The 22674-nt window shown below is 37.6% G+C and overlaps 3 protein-coding genes and 1 long non-coding RNA gene across 4 annotated transcripts in view; 2 read left to right on the plus strand and 2 right to left on the minus strand.

Moving 5' to 3' along the window:
* Positions 1-5752: 5752 nt before the first annotated feature.
* Positions 5753-8825, minus strand: LOC138057808 (uncharacterized). The gene is made up of 2 exons (XR_011133720.1): positions 8759-8825; positions 5753-6745 (listed from the first exon to the last, which is right to left on the minus strand). It is a non-coding gene; the product is annotated as an uncharacterized lncRNA (long non-coding RNA).
* A 248-nt stretch (positions 8826-9073) lies between these two features.
* Positions 9074-14150, plus strand: LOC138056822 (N-acyl-phosphatidylethanolamine-hydrolyzing phospholipase D-like). Its single transcript, XM_068902723.1, has 5 exons — positions 9074-9245; positions 10084-10306; positions 10711-11360; positions 12115-12229; positions 13479-14150. Exons 1-5 carry the CDS (start codon positions 9142-9144, stop codon positions 13620-13622), a joined length of 1236 nt encoding a protein of 411 aa, XP_068758824.1. The 5' UTR covers positions 9074-9141; the 3' UTR covers positions 13623-14150.
* Positions 14151-14408: 258 nt separating this feature from the next.
* On the minus strand, positions 14409-20220 carry LOC138056823 (proteasome subunit alpha type-5-like). The gene is made up of 11 exons (XM_068902725.1): positions 20093-20220; positions 19895-19969; positions 19683-19749; positions 18993-19119; positions 18398-18465; positions 17366-17473; positions 16539-16597; positions 16247-16299; positions 15695-15744; positions 15332-15418; positions 14409-14578 (listed from the first exon to the last, which is right to left on the minus strand). Exons 2-11 carry the CDS (start codon positions 19921-19923, stop codon positions 14498-14500), a joined length of 729 nt encoding a protein of 242 aa, XP_068758826.1. The 5' UTR covers positions 19924-19969; positions 20093-20220; the 3' UTR covers positions 14409-14497.
* Positions 20221-20260: 40 nt separating this feature from the next.
* Positions 20261-22674, plus strand: part of LOC138056821 (mitochondrial-processing peptidase subunit beta-like) — a 15089-nt gene continuing 12675 nt past the window's right edge. Inside the window, exons 1-3 of the mRNA XM_068902722.1 lie at positions 20261-20376; positions 20482-20541; positions 20661-20750. Coding sequence (XP_068758823.1) covers positions 20302-20376; positions 20482-20541; positions 20661-20750 — 225 coding nt within the window. The 5' untranslated portion in view covers positions 20261-20301. The remainder of the gene's footprint in view (positions 20377-20481; positions 20542-20660; positions 20751-22674) is intronic.

Genomic DNA, 22674 nt, shown 5'->3' on the forward strand with positions numbered 1-22674 from the left:
TATTTTCTTCAGCTCGTTTTTTTCCTGATGAGTTCCTTGACCATATTAGGTACAGCAGGTAGATGAACTGATAGCCTGTGTGCGGCGAGCCAATGAAAATTCTGGAATCTGATTTCTGTAGTTAAGTTTGTAATGAATAGATTTAGCCAAGCCTAAAGCTTGGGGTTATACACTTTTTTTCAAAATGGTCGCTATTTAAATATTCTTTTGTTTTTATTCAAATTAGACCTGGATGCCTCGTTCTTAAAATTCAAAAGAATTTTTTGCCTTGAATGAGGCATCAAGGCCTAATTTGAATAAAAACAAAAGAATGTCTGAATGGTGTGAGCCTGCGATACAATCAAAAACCAGTACGTAGTCAGTGGTTAACTTCAAAGAACAGCTGACTTTTGATAAGGTCACATGACACTGGTCAGCGAATACCTTGTTTTGACGGTGTCAATAGGTTAGTTTCGAATTGTGCAGCAACAAAAGGATAGAGTCGACGTTCATGGAAATAATTAGCATTTTGTTCAAAACACTCGACTCTATTCTTTTGTTGCTGCACAATTCAAAAGTAGCCTACCTCAACACAGATGTACGCTGCAAGCGGCCACCATGTTTGGCTTTTTTTAAATTAATTATTATTAGGAGGTTGGGCAACACCATGGCTACACACCCACGAGCAATGATTACCATGAGAAAAGCAATTCATGGGCTCCTACATGTACGGTGCTTACCAACCAATAGCCCACTTTCAATATATTAAAATTCAGTCCTAAACAAAAGGCATCATCTTGAGGCTCTGGGAAATAAACTCATACAAATCCTTATATTTATTCCCCAGAGCCTCGAAATGATGCCTTTCGTTTAGGATTGAACTTTAATATATCGAAATTGGTCTATTATTCTGCGTAACTGGCAGTATTGTTGAAGCCGAGAGTGGGGATGGGTGCTGTATTTCATAACACCCCTCCCCATTCCCCACTTGTACCAACGATACCGCCAGCTGCACTATAATGAGACAGACTACCTAACATGCAGGAGGTTATGGTCAGGCTGCACCAGCACTCAGGGTCTTTAGTATTGTCAAAGAAGGACTAAACCGTAGGCCCCATCTCACAAGTTATTTGAGTACGATACATCTGCTCATTCCAAATTAACAAGATAAATACCTCTTATTCCTACTTTATGGTTGCCGGTCTGAAATGATTACAAACAGTGTCGTTTGCCTGCCGTCAACAGACTGACTTAAAGTAAATAGAGTAGGTTCTATTTCTCAAACCATGTTTGAAAAACACATTGTACTGTGACTAAAGAAGAAAAGTTCATACCTACAAGAAAGGGACACAAAATTGCTGCTTGTTCGGAAGCTATAATTTTCAGTTCACCATACATTCCAGGCTTCTTAAGTAAGCTACAATTCGTATTATTTTCACACTGGAAATGGAAAAAAGCAGGTACATGTACCCATATCTAAGCATGGGTGCATCTGGGGGCTCGCACCACCCATCCCCGAGAAGACCTGCAGCTTTCTAATACAACTGGTATTGCCAAAAAGTCTCCAGACAGCTACGCCATTTCTTAGTGGTGCATCACCTAAGAAAAATCCTGAATCCACCCCTACTTAGTATGACTTAGTTGGTCGAACATTGGACTATCATGTGGATTCTGAGCCCAGCCAGATCAATACTCGGGATCTTAAAATAACTGAGGAGGAGGTGCTTCCTTTGTAATATCATCTGCATGCAAATGGCTAAGACTTCCAAGTCTTCTCGGACAAGGAGTGTAAGCCGTAGGCCCTGTTTCACAAGTATTTTTATGTGCATAATTTCTGTGTAGGACATAAAGAACCCAAACAGTATTTGAGAAAAGTAGGAAATGAGGTCCTAGGTGTTGTGGCTTTTCTCCCAAGAAGAAATGACTAGCTTTGCAGTCTAAAGTGACTTTGCCAAGTGATGGATCATGTAGATGTGTTTCACCGTATCTATTCCTTAATGAACAAAGACAAATTTTATGGGTAGTACAGTATTTATGACTTCCACTGAATCGCCTTACTAGCACATATTAGTGACCTTTGTATCCGATGAGAGATCTGGGACCAAGAGTGAATTAGATAAGTGTTTTCTGATGGGTGGACTCCCCAGCAGTCACTAATGAGTCTATTTTAAAAACAACAATAAAAAGCAAGGCCATTTCCGAGTTCAAGTCTGCCTCTTCTTCAAAGCGAGGCTTAGTTTTTGTAATGGTAATTAGTTCTGCTTTACATATGAATGAAAACTAATTTCCATAACAAAAACTTCGATTCGCTTTGAAGATGAGTCAGGCAAGAACTCAGAAATGGTCTATTGACTGGGTGAAAAGGTTGTGCGCATGCGTGATGTGTTGGTCACACCGGGTTGGTGTTAGCGTGTGTTGACACCTTGCTTTTATTGCTATTTTTAGAATACCCGTTGTCATCTCTCTAAACAAACAAGCCAGAAGCAGTCACGCATGACATGGTTTTTCTAATTAAGTTAAGGTGGTGGGTGGCTCTTTGTTTTCTTGCGCAAAGTAAGTGTGTCGAAAAATAAGTCAATTGTGATTGTTCTGGAGCAATATTGCACATTGATAGAGAAGCAATCTTGCTGTTAAGTAGGAGCACACGTCTTTTCATGGGGAAAACAAGAGTTCAACAAATTGACCTGCCCCCAACTGAGTGGTTTCATAACTCCACCAGAAGGTCTTGCACAGAAAGTGTATATGGAGGATTTCCAAGGTCGTCGACTTGAATAATTTAAAAGGAGAATTTTTAAGATTCCAAAATCCAGTTTTCCTGTTAAGAAAATTTCAAGCTTTTATTCAAGGCCACAGAAATTGAATTGTAGAGGGCAAAGTGACTCTTTCAGTTTGTTGCTAAAGTGACCATAACAAAATGGATCTGTTGGACAAGGTAGATTAATTTTAATTTATGGTGGTAAGGTAATCAGTTTTTACGAACTCAGGTCATGACTGTCGAATGTGAAGTTAACATAAAGTGACATAGGTGCGAGTGTATTACAAGAACGCTAATATATGTCACATGTTTTCTTCTTCCCTTTCGACAATTATTATGAAAAGTCCTGCGCATGTTTACTTTAGCCTTCTCCATTCCTTTCCCAAGCCCATGGAAAAACTCTTAATACTGGGTTTAGGCTCAGACGGTCCTGATGAGCCACACCTCCAAAGGTCTTCTAGAAAGAGTCAAGACTCTCACGTGTTGTACTTGGGGGAATTAGTCCATATTAACATAACAAAGGCACGGAGGTTTGTATCAAAACAGGGTCACCGGCAGCCTCGCTTCCATTCTTAGGCCAGGTAACTTAGCTACAACTGTAAAATGGTCTATTGGCCACTTTCAAAAATACCCTAATCATTTTTGTTTGTGCCTCCAAATTTTGCATAAGCATTGTTTTTGTTTTCTCTTGGGATTATTCAGTAACTCCCAAGAGAACCTGGAAACAATGCTTATGCAAATTGTGGTGTGACACACAAAGAGTATTATGATATTTTTGCAAATGGCCTATTGCCGTAAAATCCATTTTTCCCTATTTAGGAAATCTCAATCTTTTATACGAGGCCAACAAAATTGAATTGTGGAAGGCAAAGTTACTCTTTCAGTTTGTTGCTATAGTGACCGTGACAAAATGGATCTATTGGCCAAGGTAGATTTTATGGTGGTAAGGTACGTTTCAATGACCTCATGTCATGGTCGGTCACGCCAAAACACAGACTGTGCAGACCAGGGGTAAAATATGGTGTTACTCTCACTATTATCGAGAGTTAACCGTAAACAGGCTACCCTGAATGTCATTTAGGCTTAATTAGGCTAACCGAATGTTATTTAGGCCTAATTCAGGCTAACCTTATTTCCATGTTACAGACTGTCAGCAGTCTGCGTTTTTCAGTGTCCCTGTCATGGTTGTCAAAATTATGTGAAGAAGTTAACATAAGTAGTGACATAGATGCGAGTTAATTAAACAAGAACGCTAATAAATGTCACTTATGTTTACTTCATCACTTTCGACAATGATGACATGAGGTCCTTGAAATGTACCGCACTTGCCCCTTCCCCTGAGACAATTGACACAGACACAAAGATTGGCTGCGTGCAAATGCCTCTTTGAGGCTGCAGCCATTTATTGTAATAATAATAATATTACAAAAGTAAGTGTACTAGGTTACTATCATTGCAACAAGAGTAGATTTACAACATGTCATTGCAACATGCAACACTGCATGCAACAAGAGTAGATTTACCTGTGAAAAAGGCTTTGAGGATCTTTTCTATAGAAATATCCTAATTGTTTTGGCATTAAAGCCTTTCCCTAACAAGGTATTTGTGTTCAAGATATTGCATTAAGAATTCTTATAAGATGGCTACTCTTTCCGGCCGATATAACGCGCTCTGTGATTGGCTAAGAGCAGCTAAGCGCTAGGGCATTATTCTCCCGTAATGCCCACGGACTGATTATGGACTATGCAAATTAGTTGTTTTCTTCTTTAGAACCGTTCTGTTAGCCATATAATAAACATCTTAATAACCTCGAACGTGCGGTCGTTACAACAAAATCTCAACCTTGGCTTAGCTGTATTGACCTCGCTATCGCTCGGTCAGTACGGCAAGTCCTCACTTTGATATTTTGCTGTAATGACCGTAATGACCTCACTCTCGGTTATAGAGCGTTTTTACATGATGTCACAGCGGCCATGTTGGTGTTCCAAAACAAAGGAATGGCGGCCATGATGGTGTAGTACCAAACTAATCCTCCCAGAATAGCCTTTTCACGGTTAGTTTTTCTCATTTGCATTACAATGTAATCTAGCATGTATGTGAGGCAATTTCGGGCTATTTTGCAGTTTTAACCCGAAATTGCCTTGCACCCACGTTTGATTACATAATTTGTAAATAATGCAAATGAGAAAAACTAACCGTGAAAATTAAGGGCTATTGAACTCTATTTTTATGCAAATACTTTCTTTTGTTTCAGTAATCCAATATGGCTGCTGGTCACGTGAGTGAAAACGCTCTATTAAGTAGTTATTCTTATATTGCTCTTTCTCAAAAGGACTGGGAACTGCCAAATTTACGAATTTGACTGGCTGAAATTGATATTGACCGTGGTCTAGATTTTCCCATCTAGACAGGTAAATTATGCCTTGCGGTGAAAAAGTTGCAAACTAAAATGCAAAAATATTGAGCATTTTCTACTACCAATATTTATTTATGGAAGTGCCGAAAAACATGATGAGAAAAAAAGGCCCGGAGGGGGGGGGGGACTCCCATATGGAACAGACGGGGATGCTCGTCGGAAACTTTGAATTTAACCCCTAAAGGAGACCATCTGGGTGTGGCTCAAGCTTTTTGTGACCCCTAAAGGATACCAATCTGGGCGTGGCTTAAGCAAATTTTGACCCCTAAAAAAAAGTTTAAAAGAAAATTTGACTTCTGTTTCTCTTCGCGTAATTCTGTGTTTCTTCGCGGAACCCTAAACGAGACCTTGGCGGCTTAAAATATTGGCGCTTTGCCCGGAACACCCTAAGCGAGACCAAAATCCAAAATTTATACCCCTAAGCGAGACGACGAGCATCCCCGTCTGTTTCATATGGGAGTCCCCCCTCCGGTAAAAAAAGGTAAGGAGCACGAGCAGACTTTGGCAGAATTTAGTTCAGAGTTCAGCTCAATGCCTCTCATCGCCATTCGCAACCAAAATGTCTTTTAGTACAATCCAATTACATTAAATGGATTAACTTGTTCTTGTTTGCCATATATAATAAACATCTTATTACCCAAGCTGGTCAAGATTCTCCCATACAGACTTCCTGCTCGGTTAATTAATAAGGGCTAAATAATAAGGTAATAACGTAAGTAGTTGATATATGAAAAAGGCTTTTTGTCCTTGAAGCCTAAATTTCCCTTGCAGGTTATCAGAGTACAGCATTTGTCACATAAATAAAGTAATAACATAGTGTGTTACCAGGGAACTAACTACTTTCATTGGTCCAGGAAGGTGATTCCAGTATGCTTGTGCATACTATGCATCCGAACCCTAAACTTAAACCCTCCAAGATTTACCTGTCATAAAATCAAGCTTTTCCCTTGAAAAATGGTGAAAGCTGGTATACCTTAAAAAATTAATTCTAATACTGCATTAATGGAAACTTTAAAAATGTTCAAGTGCAATTCGATTAATTCTGAAGTAAGCACAGCAACCAGATGAACTGGTCAACTGTATTATGTGACTTAAGCTCTACTACTGAGAACTACAGACTGTACAGATCAGACTTTCCATTGACATCAAGTAAATAAGAGACAACTTGCAAGGCTACTGATCAAAACTGGCACTGCTAATGCCTAAAAGCTATGAGGTATGAGCTAATCTACAGAGAGCCTTGTTCTAAGGGGCATTTGTTGCTCTTATCTTAAGCTATTACCTACGCCGTCATCAGCAACTCAGGTAAGTATTCCTATCCTAACTATTGTGAATAAATTGAGATAGCCTCTGCTAATAATGACACTATTACGTCCTTAAAGCCAGTAACATAAGGGGTCTTAGAAGCTAAATGAAATGGTTTTAAAGTCTGCAATTCAACCACTCATTATTATGCATAAACGGACTTTATCTAACATGTACATTTTAGTGTACCTTTGATGTACAACTGTGTAAAATGTATAATTTCCATAGTTTCTGTCATAAACTTTTATCTTCCTTTCTGTAACAGGAGTTTACACCTGATGAATCTTTTGCTGGAAAGAATGTTTCAAGAATTCTTTGTCAATATTCTAGTACTTCTTTGGTTAAGCTATAATTAAAGCAACAAGATGTCTCTTCTGAAGTGTTGGTCACTGCAAATGATGTAAAATGTAATTTTACCAAACAAATCAGGTGAAAATGCTTAATATAGAAACCCAGCTCCTAGTGGGTAGGGGTGTAACGATTCATGTTCCTTTCGATTCGATTCGATTTCGATTATTGCCTTTCGGTTTCGATTATTTCGATTCGATTATGCAAAATATTAATGATTTTTAATTCTTGCAAGATGATACACAATGTAAACAACATACAACCCTAAACTCTCAATGTCCTTTGCAATGAAAACTCCAATAGACTTCGTTATTGCCGTTGCTCTGTTGCCCGACCGCGGCAACTTATTCTCCAGAACATCCTGAATTTTTGACTGTCCAGTTTCAGTACTGTTTTTGGTACCCGGCGAAGTTTTTGCCTTCTTTGACTGCAACACTTCTGACTTTTCATCAATGCTGTGTTGACTTTTTAAGTGTGCGCTCATGCTTGAGGTCGAACCGGCACAATACTTGAAAGTTGCGAAGCAAATTTTGCAGATAGTTTTAGACTTGTCTGTTGTTCCGTCTTCAGTCGGAAAACCATAATATTTCTACACTGCGGATCGAAAAGAAGCAGGCGGATTCACAATCGCTTGGTCATTCCTTGCCATGTTTGAGAACGTGACAATGAACACGCACATGGTTTGCCTTATTGTAAATTTCAAAGGCCTTTTCTCAAAAACTAGCCGTACGATCCCACCTTAAAATTTCAGGATTTCCTTAGTGAGAAAAATAATCATATATAGAAATAAATAGTTAATTATTTTTTTCTCAGTTCATGAGCTGGTGGAATTCAGGAAATCCTGCAATCTGATTGGTTCTGGGAGCAGGTGGAATTTTCTCATCTGGCCCACCCACAGCAGGCGGAATATTAGCCTTAGTTGAGTGAGCTTGTTTACACAAAATACATTTACATACAGAACTTACTTTTTATTAGACAAGAGGTTTGGAAATAGAATTCAAATAAGAATATTTCTCTTTGAAATGTTCAGTTTGTTAGTTGCTCAGTTTGTTAGTTGCTTAAATACTACATTCGCTGTCAAGCACAGTGTGAGGCAACAATTAAAAAAGTGATTTCAGAGAGGAAGGGAGAGAGAGGAAAAAAAAATTAAGTTGTTTACCAGCTAAGGGTCGGTCTGTATAGCGGAAAAACTGTGACCTCAGTCTTGAAAAAGCTGCCTTTGGCTTGTGGCCTGGGGCAGCATTTACAAGACATTGGTCACAGTTTTTCGCTATATGGACCTCCCAGCTGTCAGACAGGTGTTTTGCAAATGGAAAAAACATCAATTTTCGTCTATTTTGATAATAACTGAAAAACTGTCTGACATCGTTTTTGAGAAATGTTGACAGTTTCATGGTCACATTATTTACTAATTCTCAAAATTTTGACCCTGGTCATACGGCTAGGTTTTGAGAAAAAGGCCTTTGAAATGTCTAGTTTCCAGTCCCCCCTCCAGGAACTAGGTCACTAAGTACTTCATTTAGAGTGACTAACACTTCAGAAGAGACCTCCTGTAGCTTTAATTAATATTGATCTTTTTCTTCGGAAAACTGTAGTAAGCCACCTTAACCTAAATGGTATGGTGGCTTAAATTCAGGCCTAAGCTTAATGAGAATTCTATCTTAATTTGCCGACTCGCAAAGTTGGCGAGTTGGAAAAGAAACTGTTTTCACGGAATTTTCGGTTGTCACTCGCTAAGCGACCTGAAAAACCGCTCGTGAAAACACGACCAATAACATGTTTTAAATTAATTAAGGAAGTGTGAGATTATTAAAGTCCTGTCTAGTTGTTTTACGCGCGTCGATTAGAAAGTCAAATTTTAGCTGAATTTAATTCCGCTCTCTACAAACGTGCCATTTGCATCGATAATTCCTTTTGTTGTCTGTTAAAGTAACAAAGTAAATTTGTTATCTTACCAAGGAATTTCTTTTCCAAGCATCGACTTGTGGTCAGTGAATGTCGAAGTCAACGAAGATAATTTCCCTGCAAAATAAAAGCGGCGTAAGTCTTATAAACACTTCAATAACGTATCCGAAAAATCAACCAACGTTATTAGGATAGTTGAAAGTCGAGTTAACGACGTTTTGAATAGAAAAAAGAGAAGATAAAATAACATTACTTACAGCAAATATCTTTCTCCTCCTTCGTGTTCCCGCTCATTTTTCCCGCTCTTTTCACACCCGCAGCCGCAGTTGACTGGGGTCTGGGGTCCAACTCGTTCCCGGGACAACCGGGACGGTTTATCCAAGATGGCGGCTTAGCGAAAGTTAACAGTTGTAGTCAGTTCTTCGGTTTAAATATGACGAGGTTATTATTTAGGCCGAGATCGTCTCACTTACAGGAAGCGAAGGTTGCAGGCTTAGCGCTTATACCCAATCATGGAAGCCACTTTCAACGATTAAGGTGTTATTTCAGTTTATCATTAAATAAGCAACTTTATTTGAAAATTAGCAATCCATTAAGGCAATGTCAAGTTCAAAGGTTAGGATTTCCTTGAGATGAGAGTTTCCTATTTGGATAGAAACATGCTTGATTACATATAAGGCTCATCTCCGGTGTGATTTTTAATATTAAATTTAATAATAAACCCACATCACAGGTGTTTGACTCACACACAAGGCTGTGCTCTAAGAAGTGTTTTACTGAGACTAAACCTCTGGAATTTTGAAATCCACGGTGCCTAGCAGCTTATTTTGGTATAAATTTAATTCCTTGTAGCCTGAAGGCAAACGTTAGCCCTTGGGGACCAAGGGGTGCTGCTAGAGTACATCCCTGAAACATATTGCATGGGAGTGGGATGGTATAAAATAAAAAATGATAAGGGTTTCGGCATTTCTGAGAAAAGACCAAGATTTATGGTGTACATTTCTAAAAAGTCCTGAAAAATGTCCTTAAAATTAAATTATAATTTGTTGTGTCATCAGTAATTTGCTTAATCCATTGACTCCCAGGGGCTCCCCATTGACGAGTAAAATCGTCTGGTGTTAGACAGAGTAAAATACTAAGTCTGGCCGGTTTAGGCCGGTTTGGACGTCAAAGGGTTAATTAGGCTGCTGTGTTAGAAAAGTACTTCTGCCATAGTGTATGGCTGGCAGTGTTGGCAGTGAAGCTTGAGTAGTTTACTTGAGAATGAAGTATGGGGCATTTCTTGTCCTTGGTCAGCTAATTTTGTCAACCTGGCGCATGCCTTACATTTTCTTTTGATGCAGTTGTTGCATACTCTGATATTGTTGATCCACAGACTAAAAAGATCAAAGGTATCAACAAGTCAACAACACGCTGCAATTTTTGATACAAGCAAAGAATATCCCAAGGCTCAAAGAGTGAATGGGCAATTCCGAATTCCTTGGAGGGGAGCACGGTTACCGTCATTATTACAAGCCATGAAATGGTTTTGGGAATCACCAAACAACAGCAGTTTGCCAGGAGGCAATTTAATGGATTTGTTTCAATATAACTATAAAGTAAAGTTGTCCTCATGTTTTCCAAAACTGCTAAGGAAATTAATATATCAGTCTCTTTTTGGGGGGGGGTGGGGGAGGGTGCTGGTTTTGGTTAGTGGGTACTTTTGGCTCTTTTTTCATTTTGCCAATATAATTTCTTATAAAAAGGTGGGAAATGTGCAAACCATGAATTACTGTGTGGTATTTGTCAATATAAAAATGTGTTTCTCCATGGTCTTCATTTTTTGCAATTTTTTTTAGCATCAATCACTAGAAATAAGAGCCGAGAAAAACGTGATTTTGATAATATTATTACTGTAATTTAAATTATTTGGGTTTTAGATTTAACACCAGTTAAACACTTTCCCTACCACTGCCCTTTAAATAAACAATTTTTGTTTAAATCACTTTTTCTCAATTTGCAGGCACTAGACAACACTCTGCCAATTGTCAAGCCGAGCAGAAAAACCTTACAGTCCCCTCCCAGTGAAGACATTCAAGTGACTTGGATTGGCCATGCCACAGTGCTGGTTCAAATGGATGGCTTAAACATTCTAACGGACCCTGTCTTAAATGACTATTGTGGAATGGCTCATGGTGTTGGAGTGAAGCGCTATCGTCCTGTGCCTTGTGCAGTGGATGAGCTTCCTGTCATTGATGCTGTTTGTATCAGTCACAATCATTATGACCACCTTGACTATGGGTCAGTCTGTGACCTAAATGAAAGATTTGGCCATAAAATTCACTGGTTTGTACCCATGGGACTGCGCTCTTGGATGAATGACTGTGGCTGTAAAAATGTGGTTGAGCTTGAGTGGTGGAATGAATGCCACCACCCTAAATTCACAAACAAAACCAAAGCTGTCAAGTTTGCCTTCACTCCTGCACAGCACTGGTGCCGTAGGGGACTTAATGATACAAACCACGTTTTATGGGGCAGTTGGACAGTTATTGGTGCAAAAAATAGGTTTTTCTTTGCTGGAGATTCTGGCTATTGCCATATTTTTAAGCAGATTGGAAAGACGTATGGACCATTTGATCTAGCAGCTATTCCTATTGGCGCATATGAACCGAGGTGTGTTAGTTAACTTTACAAACCGCTCAATTGATGGGTAATGGTAGAAGAGTGCATGCAAAAACTGTTTTAAGTGGCCATTTTCTGTGTTTTGTTTTTTTGTTCAAAGTGAATTCGAATTGATAAAAAGAGGCATTCATCTGGCATTGTTACCCTTAATTTTTGTGTATGACCTGCCACAATTCTTTGCAGAAGTTATGCATCATGATCACATTTGCTGGAAATTTGGCCGCGATTTTCAGAAATAACCGATAGGCAATAAAAGAGAAGTCAATATCGGTAACCCTGGAATTTGCTTGATACAATTAAAAATGTCTTTCACTTGGTCATTGCCAGTAAAGACCTTAAGTTAACAAGATCAGATGCCTTTGAAAATGATTTCATGATAAAGGCATCTTCACTCCTAAGTTAGTGTTTGCCCCCCTTCCCCCACTACATTTAGATTATATGTCCGTATGACCTTAAGACAAACACAAACAAAAATCCCTCATGCCTTTTACTTTTGCAATTATAGAAACCTTTCATCATCTAAGTGGATGCAAAACTACCACAGAATCTTAGATGCCACTTTGGCAACAAACGCTCTCCCCGAAAATCTTGGATACTTGTAGACAGTCTTAATAGCCCACATCATACATACAGCAAGACACAAGCTGAATTGGCACTGGTGTTGGTCAATAAATGACTTTTGTGCAGGGGAAGGTCTCTCTGTATCATTTCACCATTAATGAGAATTGAGTGTTTGATGTTATAGGGGGCTGATGTCTTTTCAACATGTTAATCCAGAAGAGGCGGTAGAAATTCACCAGGATGTGAGGTCAAATTTTTCTTTAGGAATTCACTGGGGAACATTTAATTTGTCTTATGAGGTAACTAGGTATTAATATTTTAATAATACTACTACTACTACTACTACTACTGCTACTACTACTACTACTACTACTACTACTAATAATAATAATAATTTATTATTACTACCGGTAATAGATTTTTTCAGGGTTCATCCTTTTTTTTTTATTTTTAACTTCTTAACTCCCTTTATGAACATTAATAATAATATTTTGCACTTTTTAAAGTGGAATTTTGTTATTTATTGATCTGCCATCATGACTAGAGAGCTGGGTTGAGGAGAAAATGACGTCAAAGACTCAATGTGTGTGTACGCGGCTAAATTAATATGCAGCACAGGAGTTTCAGGCTTTCAGATTTTTAAACTCGTATTTTGCATATATAATAAGTTGCATTATTTTACACACTGAAATTTTAAGCTTGTGAGTAAATGGCATCACCTTTCCCTAGATCCAACCCTCTGAGGTCCAATGGGTCGGTTTTTAACGTGAGTAATGGCGGACCATAAAATCCAAACCTTACACTCAAAGTAAACAGCCTTTGGATAAAAATCAAAGCTCAAAATTTTGCCAGTCAGGTTTTAAGCAAACATACTTTCAAAATCTGAAGAAAAAAAGAAAACAATTTTTTGATCATAGAAGCACTTAAATGACCTTTAATTTATAATTCCAGAAATGATGATATTACGTTGCTTTTGAAAATACTGTAAAAACAAAGCATACCCTGCCAAACAACTATCATTTTTCAGGAATTCCACAAACCCACATTCGAACTGCATGCACTTTGTGACCTTGGATAAAGGAATAATTTTTCTGGTTCCCTAACAGTCCAGGTTTCCTGTGACCCTACAAACCCTGCTGTTATCTTTAATTTTAACAGTTTTTGTACACAGGGTCATTTTCCCTAAGGTAATTGAATAGGGTATGATAAGTTTAATATAGACATGATATGAGTGGGTGATCTGTTCCTAATGTACGGTATATGTCTTTACAATGGCAAGCTGTTGGTGAAATGAAATATTAGCTTAAAATTTAATATTAGAATTACTTCTGTAATTTTTATTTCAGAGCATGAGCAATATTTCTATTAGGGTAACACTTTTTAAATTATCAGGATTTACAGGGGTTATACATGGAAACTAAATGCTAATGGAGCATTTTCCTATGCTGTCACTAGTGATTTATTATTATTATTTAATGAATCAGACAAAGACCGTTTTCACACTGTAATCATAATATGGCTAATCTGAGCTTTTTGTTTTTTGTTTAGCACTACCTCGACCCACCAAAGAAGTTGAGCGAAGCACTACACAACAAAGGAATTTCAAACCAAATGTTTTGTACCTTAAAACATGGAGAAACTAAAATAGTTAAGAAAGTAAGAGAGCAAGTGACCTATTTTGACAAACAATAGCATTCATATTCATATGAGGACCTAATTCTATTTGAGTAAAGTAATTTCATTTTCAAATGTCCTTTACAATACCAGATTCAAGGTGCTGGGTATTAAAGTCAAAGTAGTGAGAAAGGAATGAGGTGACACAGTTTGTAGTAAGAAACTAGGGAGCTGGTCTTAAACACACATATATAGGCAGCAATCATTCTCATAGTATCTGGGAAGAATCCCCAGCCTTAGGCCCCTAGTGATCTCCCTCATAATACTTTGCCCAAGCCGCCTGGTGATTTGCAAATAGACTGTGTTTTGTTTCATTAAAGATTTGAAAGGCTAAGCTGAACCAGACATTCAAGGTATTTGAACAAAATGCTGAATGCACTTGATTATTTTTAAATTGATAGTCTAGTTATCAAAACAAGAAATCAGTAAGCATTGGCACACTGTAAAAAAGTGATAATTATTAATAACAGTAATATTATTATTATTATAATACCTTTAAGCATTTTTTAATCATATTTTTGAGAAAATAAAGAAGTAAGAAACATGGGCCTGTTTTTATGTTTTGTTAACCAAGGTAGTGTAGCATCTCTTGGAAATTCGTTGTTCTTTGGTAAGTACCGGTAGCAGGTTCGAAGTCACTGTTCCTGTTGTGCAGCCAGCTTTTGCTTTTGTTTTTGACACCGGGTCTGGGAATCGAACCCGGGCCACTTTGGTAGCAAAAAAACTGAAAAGGGCCACTGATGATGGCTACAAATAAAGCACGATTGTGATGGGAAGGTAAAGAAAGAAGCCAGACACAGCTAATAAACATTCACTGAGTTTTATTAACAAACACTGAATGTCAGTAGGGTGAATTGTCCTAAAACCAACTATTTTTTCGAATGTCTGGAGTATCATTTTATCTCCTGTACAAGGGTGTCAATCTCCTCTTTCGTAAACATGCGGAATTTCCTATCTGGTGTGGCAGTTGCAAGCTGAAAACAGAAAGGACTACTTTTTAGTACAGTGATTGTGAAAACGAAATACAAGAACTGATGGGGATTTGCATATTTTCAAATGACACTGCAAGATAGTCTTGTTTTGATTTTGAAGACCTTTGAATATTGTATCCAATTTAAAGTGTTCTTTACAACTTTCATGCTTTCATTGCTGGGACAAACTTGTTTACATTTGGGAAACGTATTTTACTAAATTGCCATTAAAAAATTCGCTTATAATGAATTGTACAGCAAACAAAACATTAAAAAAACTAGTCAAAATTGTTCATTATTGCACAAAAAATATGTAAATTGCCATACGTTTTGAGGCTGCTGCCTCTTCATCAGTGGATAAAAAGCAACTCAAAGCAACTGTTGCTTTTTATCCACTGATGAGGAGGCAGCAGCCTCAAAACGTATGGCAATTTATATATTTTTCGCGCAATAATGAACAATTTTGACTAGTTTTTTTATCTGCAAACTAAAAATGCGCAACACAGTTTTCTTCTTGTTTCAAACAAAACATTAGCAGACCATTGACCAATGATCAAGCAATTCAAAAGGATGTTCTCAAAACTTGTCTTTGTTTTTTTCAATAGTGGAATGCAAAGTACTTGATAGATCCGTTCAATTTTGAGTGAAGCCCCATTCAGATGATGTCCTAGATCAAGGAATAAATTAAAAAACTAACGGTAGTGTACAGTGTGTATGTATATTGCTTAGCACCCTTCATTGACAACTTTCTCTCACCTCTACATTTGTGGCATTGAGTTTTTCCTCCATGACTTGTTTGAGTATCGTCAATGCAGATTTACATGCCTCTCTCAATGTCATTGACTAAAAAGATTTATCGAAGACGTTAACCAAAGCAAGCCTTAAAAAGTAGCATGTCTATTTTAAACTTTTGGATAAAAAGCATAAGTGTTGGAGTAGCAGTAACATCAGGAAGGAAGTATGTCCTGGTCTGTCATATCAGAAAGTGTATTTTGGTGGGAGTTTGAAGCCTTGGAAATTGATCACAGTTTTTCCCTGGACACGAGCCTCCTCTAGCAACAGCAGATTAAAAATGCATGTATGTATTGTTGCTTGATAATTAACATAATAATGGTGTACCTTGTGATAAACTTCCTCTAAAGCCTGCTGAGCTCCTTCTGATCCGGATCCTGGCATTTGGTTTCAAATCAAGTAATTAATTAACCAAGTGATTGAGTACTTAATGATGATTCATTGATTGATTCAGTTATTAATGACTTGCAAATTCCCAAAAACCCCTACTAATAGCAGGCCCATTAATACCATACAAATCCCCAATCGACCGCATTTTCCCAGAATTTAATTGCATAACTATGTATATTGAAGAAAAAAAGATTACTTTAAAAGGACTAGAATAAGAAAGCAAATAAATTATTTCTGTCCTTTATTTATTTATTTATTCATTCACTTATTTGCTCAATTCAATTACACAGATCATCAAAAATATTTTAAATACAAGATCTAATATTTGGGTTATTACATGTAGGTCAAGTAATACAGAACAAGGAGATGCCTTGTTTAAATAAAACTTAAATTAATAATTAGAGTCATTAACTTTCTTAGACAAGATAATCTACTAAGCGAATATAATTATTATTGTTCAGGTAACCAAACATCATTATCATACTATACCTATAGCTTTTGCATTGTATTGAAAGAATGTCCCAGATGGATCCAAGTGATATCTGAAACAGATAAGAATGAAAAGGGATTTGTTTGGGCCAAACTCAATGTAGAGAATGACTTGATTAAAAGCCAAACACAACATTATGTGCCTAATCCTACGACCAACAGCAATCATGCTAAATTATTTTGTTCTTTGAAGGGACTTTGTATTGAAAATGTAAATTGTACTAGAAAAAGAGCTGCAACACTACTGAACCCGCTTCTTCCCCAGCAAAAAGAATCACCAATCCATACTTACAGTTGGGGTCCTTTGTTATCTACTCCACCAAATAACAATGCTACTCCAAATGGGCGACTCTAAGTAACAAATAGAAAACAGCTTTTTCATGCAAAGAAAGGATCAAAGAGTTGTTATTCACAGTCATAGACAATCAGATGTTTCAGTAAGGGAACAGAGAAAATTGACAAGCTTAAGCTTGGACTGAAGTCATTTTATTCCGAATTACATTTTAAGGATTATAGGATCCACCATAGATCACATTGCCAAGCACTAGCAGGGTGTCATAATCTAACAAGCACTGAAAACTACAAAGAGCCACTCATAAGTCACCTATACACAATGTTGAAACAACTGGTATTGTATATACCTAGACTTTCACTCAACAAAATGAGCACTACAAGTATGATTGGTCGATTCTTGGTTATGAGCCCCTGATCAAATTCAAATGAATCCCGATCGGGATACAATTCTGCAGTTGTTGACCGCACTGGATACAGCAGCACTATATAATATATAACAAAGCAATAGGCCATTTCCGAGTTCACATCTTCCTCCTCTTCAAAGCGAGTCTAAGTGCGAAGTTTTTGTGATGGTAATTAGTTCTACTTTGCATATGAATGAAAACTAATTTTCATAAGAAAAACTTCGCACTTAGACGCGCTTTGAAGAAGAAGAGGCGAACATGAACTCGGAAATGGACTATTAATGTCTGGTCCCTCGAGAAACTAGTTAGTTTTGTATTCCCTCAAATCCTGATGTTTCCAGAGACAATATATGATATTGACTTAAGTTAAACTTCAGTAAAATCAAAATTTAGCCTTGTTTCATTGTCGATAAATCCTTACCATTGCACCTTCTCTTGCATCATCGTCTCCAAATTCAAGTGCAAGATTTGACACAGCTTGTGTTACACTCTCCACGCTCATTTGCTCATTGTATGTGAACCAGTGATTCTACAAGACATAAGATGAAGAGAAATGTAGTATTAATGTCTTTGGTGAATTTGTCTTACTGATCTGTATAAAAATTAGAACAGAAAATTTCATCTTCTCCTCATACATCTGTGAAAGGAATTTTAAAAAAGGCCTGTTTTCTGAACACATTAAGATCTTCACTGCCATTTTTATTTAGTTGTTGCAATGTATTTGGGGATTTTGCACAACTTTGTATCAAGGCTTTTGATCACGTTTTCTAAAGTTTATTTTTTCTTGTCACCTTCTGTTTACCAATGTACATATTTTAAAAGAATGAACAATTTAACTTCAAATAATATTATTCTTATAATATCATGGGTGACAAATTACTCCTTAATTTAAGCGCGAAATTTCAGCGTTAATTTATAATTTCACATGTGAAATTACAAAATTGCCATGGTAACATCTCTTGTATCTCGATCAGAGCCAAGATGGCGTCTAGATTTAAGACAGTGACCATTCAAGAAGTTACGAAATTAAAAGAAGCGGCAGAAAATTTAAATACGTGAAAGAGCACAATAATTAACTGGGTGAGAGTTTTTGAGAAGTGGTGTGACGAAAATAGCCTTGAGAAAAACCTGGAGATGATTCTTCCTGAGCAGTTGGATAAAGTACTCGAGCGATTTTACAATTATGGTTGTGAGCGTAATTTGTCACCCACGACTTTAAAAGGTAATCAAATGGTTTTCTCGTGAAATTAGGAAATCAGAATTTTTACAAAACGCAAGTGAAATTATTTCCTAATTTCACGATTAAACAATTTGATTACACACACTTATTTAATATAATAATCATTATTATAGTAGTTAATATACATAGTAGTTATATTGTTGCAACTGCATTATAATAATTATTGCAGGAAATAAAAATGTAGCACTTTTATAAGTTGACATATGTGACTACCTGTGCTTCCACTCTTGCTTTGTCAACCATCGTTCTGGAGTCAGCAATGAGACCACTCACAGCACAACCTTAAAAATAGATTTGTATTGAATGTGATGATGATGAAATGGGCAATGAGAGAAAGAGCGCTCAAACAAATTGCGACAATTTCAAGAAACTGCACTATAGGGATAGACTCTAGATCTTTAACACCAGGTCACTAAGCAGCCATGTTTTGGTACCATGTAACACAACAATAATATTATTGCTTAACAAAAACTGCTGAAAGCTGTAATGTAATAGGTTACCATAGCAACCAGAGATCAATCTTAAAAACACCCAATATTTTGTCTTAAATGCTTTTATCTCAAATACAAACTTGGTAAGCGTAATCTACAGTACCAATCCACTTTACACAAAAGGTAAATTATTGTTCAAAGAAGAGCATCGTCACCAGGTTACCATGGCACTTGGCAACCATAGCAACCCGTTGGTCTTAATTAATGCCTTAGTTAATGAACTGATAACATACAAGTACCAGCCAAGGAGTATCATTGGTTGTCTAAATTCAAAGAAAGACCTTCTGGACGAAGTTAAACTAAATGTCTGTTCTTACCAATATGACTGTCTATTTCCACTATCTTCTCGACACTGGATGGCTCCATAAGAGGAGAGGTAATTCTCTTTTCAACTGCAAGAACCACACCCTCAGAGGTCTGTATACCAATTGCAGTTGATCCAAGCTATGATGGAAAATACAATTAAGATCCTATTTTCACAACTCATTCATTCTCTATTATTCATGACAAATAATCAATTAAATTAAGTGGAAACCTCAAATATCACTGTCACATCTTTATGAAGTGATCACAACCACCATACCAATACCTACCTGAACAATGATGGCCTAAAGTCTCCATAAAATGCTTGAATTCATTTCAAATGATTGATTACTTGTAAAGCCTGATTCAAACAATCGACCCAAGCATAAGCATAGACAGCATACCCAGATGCAGCAACTTGCTGTTAATTGTCTTAATTAGTGTCTTTGTTCCAACAAAAGTTATTACAGGATCAAGGTTCTAGTGGTTTGTAGTTTATGCTTATGCGTTGCATTGCTAGTGAGGACCAGACATAAACAACACCAATGATTTCCATGATCAGTGTTGTGGTGATAGAACAGAAAACAAAGAAACAGCAACTATGTTACTCAATGAAACCACTTTCCAGGTAGATGTCTCATGAAGACACGTAAGGAGTCACGTGGTTGCATCTCAAAATATTGACAGGCATCATGGTGTCTCACCTTGATAGCTTCTATGGCATATTCAACTTGAAAAAGACGACCTTCAGGTGAAAACGTGTTGACACCTCTAAAAGAATAGAACAAGGATAAATTTGAGAGATCAGCTTAATATCCCTGAAATGTAATCTGCACGCCACAATGGATGGCAAGCATCTGTTACCAAGTTGATTTTCTCGACGCTCACTTATTTCATAAAATAATTTAATTCTGACCTGTCGTACTCTGATCTTGTCAGAAACATCTTAAGTAATTCAGTTCTTGACTGTTAAACGATCTCTTTCTCTTGGCTTTGAAAAAATAGAAAAGAATTAACCTACAAGCTTCCGTATAACAAAAATCCCTGAATAAGAAAATGGAAAAAATGAAATAAGAAGACCAAAGGCATCAAATTTCCACTCTTGACAACTTACTACATGCAGTGATTTTCTGAAATGAAAAACAGATCCAGATATAAAGAAAACCACAATTTTTGAGAGTTTTCTCAGAGAAAGCTTACAAAGTATGAGCGTGCAGGATTCTTATGAGCCTGTTAACTTTCCTGTCAGTTTTTCTCATGTTAAGCACATGCGTAAGAGAAGTCTCGTGCTCATTCTTTCTCTACAGTTCGTTGCTTTTCAAGATGGCGTCTACAATCGCCTTTCGTGGCTTGAAAAATGCCGGTAGATTGGCCAAATTTCTTTCTTTATTGCCCAAGGTATTTACATGTAGCGTTTCTGATTGTTGCTTTTTGTGTTCCATAGCGAACTTTTTGTGGCTTTTCTTAAACGATTAATCAACTTAAGTGGCTTATTTCACCTAGGGTAAAACCGGCATATTGGCTTGCAAACGTTCTGCATCTACAGCTTTATCTTATGAACAGGTAAGTTAACTCTCTAACATTATAACGAGAGCTTCATCAATTGATTTAGGGGGGCAAAGTTAATCTCATTTTCAACAGCATCGATGATAATGAAGTTTACTTTTGCTATATGCTTACAGTCCTTGTACAATGTTCCTGAGACAAAGGTCACAACCCTCTCCAATGGTATGAGAGTTGCATCTGAAGATTCAGGTCTTTCCACTGCAACTGTGAGTACTTTGTGGAAGTAATGTTCATTGTTTACAAGCAGCGATGTTATATTTCTTTTTATATTAGAATTTGACAACCACTGAAAAAAAATAAGAAAAATAAATAAACCTCTAGTTGTTATGTTAACCCATTGACACCTCAAATGCCCTAGGACAACCCCAGGTGACGAGTAAAATCCTCTGGCATTAGACAGAGTAAAATCTGTGAAGTCTCACTCCTTGGAGTCAATGGGTTAAAGGGGACATAGTTTTTGAGGGGATGTAGAGGCACAGGCGGCCCAGAGTCGGAAGGTAAACAATTATAAGGATTTGTATGGGAATCTTGATAACAGACTGAAAAAGATATTTACCCGCAAAAGTTCTCAATAAAAAAGCCGTACTTTATTGTCATGGTGAATTTCTTGCTTTTTGTGTGGTTTTTTGCCTGATTGAATGCGATTTAAGCGACTTCTCAAATTCCCGAGTCGTCACTTTTCCCTAAATAAAGGAAAGGCTGGCAACTCATTTCTAACTTACCTCAGATCTCGCCGAAAAAATTCACACTTCTCCGGCATCAGTCACGCTCAAACTCCGGCGATGGCTACACGGATAAATTTAATTCCCCTTGACCACGTTTCAAGGTCCAGCGAGTATCCATTGCTGAGAAACTGCGAAAAATATTCAAATTTTCAAACTCCTTCGAGGCTCGCTAACAACCAATTTTGACACGGCTGGTCAACGGTTCACTGAGCCTCCATACGGTGAGCGCAAACCTACGCAAGTGTACCCATAGTTGGGCAGAGCAAAACAAATCCCAGACTCGTCCCCAAATACCTGCCTGGGGTCATGTTCGAGTTTCTAAATCGGCGAACGATATTAAAAGTTCCACACTGAAACCTTAAACACAGCTTCCATCGCTTTGGTTGCCCCACCGCATGTTATAAATCCGGATTTTCATCGAACTCCGTAAGTACTGAAACTGTTTGAAGCCTCACGCGTGCAAAAATCCCCTCGTCCGATGACACTCGACACCACGGCTGTTTTTGTTGTTGTTGTTGGAAAAAGTATAGTTTTGTTAAGTGAATTGCTTTGAGCCAAAGAAATCACCGCACCGTAATTTCTACTGTTCAAAAAACAGACAAGCGAGATTGTAACTCGGATACCTTTCAGGTATTCCGAGTAATAATTGTTGGTTTTCGATCGATATCGCTTGATGCACCGGTGTGAGAAATAATTTTGAACATTTCAACGCAACTGGAAGCGCAAAAACAAAGCACAGATGATTTCAACGATGGCATTTTCCCTGGACTCTCAACAGAAAAATGTGTTCAAAAGGCTGAAAAGGTGCAGCGACCTTTTCAGATTAATTTCTTCTGCAGTCATGATAATGTGAGTTGTTGACGGATGAAAAACACACTGAAAACAGGATTGTGTTTCATACACTAGTAAATACCTTCGACTGCGTTTCAAACTCCATCCAAACAGCTTCAGTGCTTACGGAGTTCGATGAAAATCCGGATTTATAACATGCGGTGGGGCAACCAAAGCGATGGAAGCTGTGTTTAAGGTTTCAGTGTGGAACTTTTAATATCGTTCGCCGATTTAGAAACTCGAACATGACCCCAGGCAGGTATTTGGGGACGAGTCTGGGATTTGTTTTGCTCTGCCCAACTATGGGTACACTTGCGTAGGTTTGCGCTCACCGTATGGAGGCTCAGTGAACCGTTGACCAGCCGTGTCAAAATTGGTTGTTAGCGAGCCTCGAAGGAGTTTGAAAATTTGAATATTTTTCGCAGTTTCTCAGCAATGGATACTCGCTGGACCTTGAAACTTGGTCAAGGGGAAGTAAATTTATCCGTGTAGCCATCGCCGGAGTTTGAGCGTGACTGATGCCGGAGAAGTGTGAATTTTTTCGGCGAGATCTGAGGTAAGTTAGAAATGAGTT

The sequence above is a fragment of the Montipora capricornis genome, chromosome 7, assembly GCF_036669925.1.
Source record: "Montipora capricornis isolate CH-2021 chromosome 7, ASM3666992v2, whole genome shotgun sequence".
In the NCBI taxonomy this organism is placed as follows: Eukaryota; Metazoa; Cnidaria; class Anthozoa; order Scleractinia; family Acroporidae; genus Montipora; species Montipora capricornis.

What these genes read in the sequence shown, in the direction of transcription:
- LOC138056822 (XM_068902723.1), top strand. Translation starts at nt 9,142, where the DNA reads ATGACGAGGTTATTATTTAGGCCGAGATCGTCTCACTTACAGGAAGCG. An exon ending in AGCCACTTTCAACGATTAAG is followed by an intron (nt 9,246 to 10,083) that starts GTGTTATTTCAG and finishes GTTGATCCACAG; the next exon opens with ACTAAAAAGATCAAAGGTAT. An exon ending in TGTTTCAATATAACTATAAA is followed by an intron (nt 10,307 to 10,710) that starts GTAAAGTTGTCC and finishes CTCAATTTGCAG; the next exon opens with GCACTAGACAACACTCTGCC.
- LOC138056823 (XM_068902725.1), bottom strand. Translation starts at nt 19,923, where the DNA reads ATGTTTCTGACAAGATCAGAGTACGACAG. An exon ending in ATGCCATAGAAGCTATCAAG is followed by an intron (nt 19,120 to 19,682) that starts GTGAGACACCAT and finishes TTTCCATCATAG; the next exon opens with CTTGGATCAACTGCAATTGG. An exon ending in ATACAATGCAAAAGCTATAG is followed by an intron (nt 15,745 to 16,246) that starts GTATAGTATGAT and finishes ACCAAATGCCAG; the next exon opens with GATCCGGATCAGAAGGAGCT.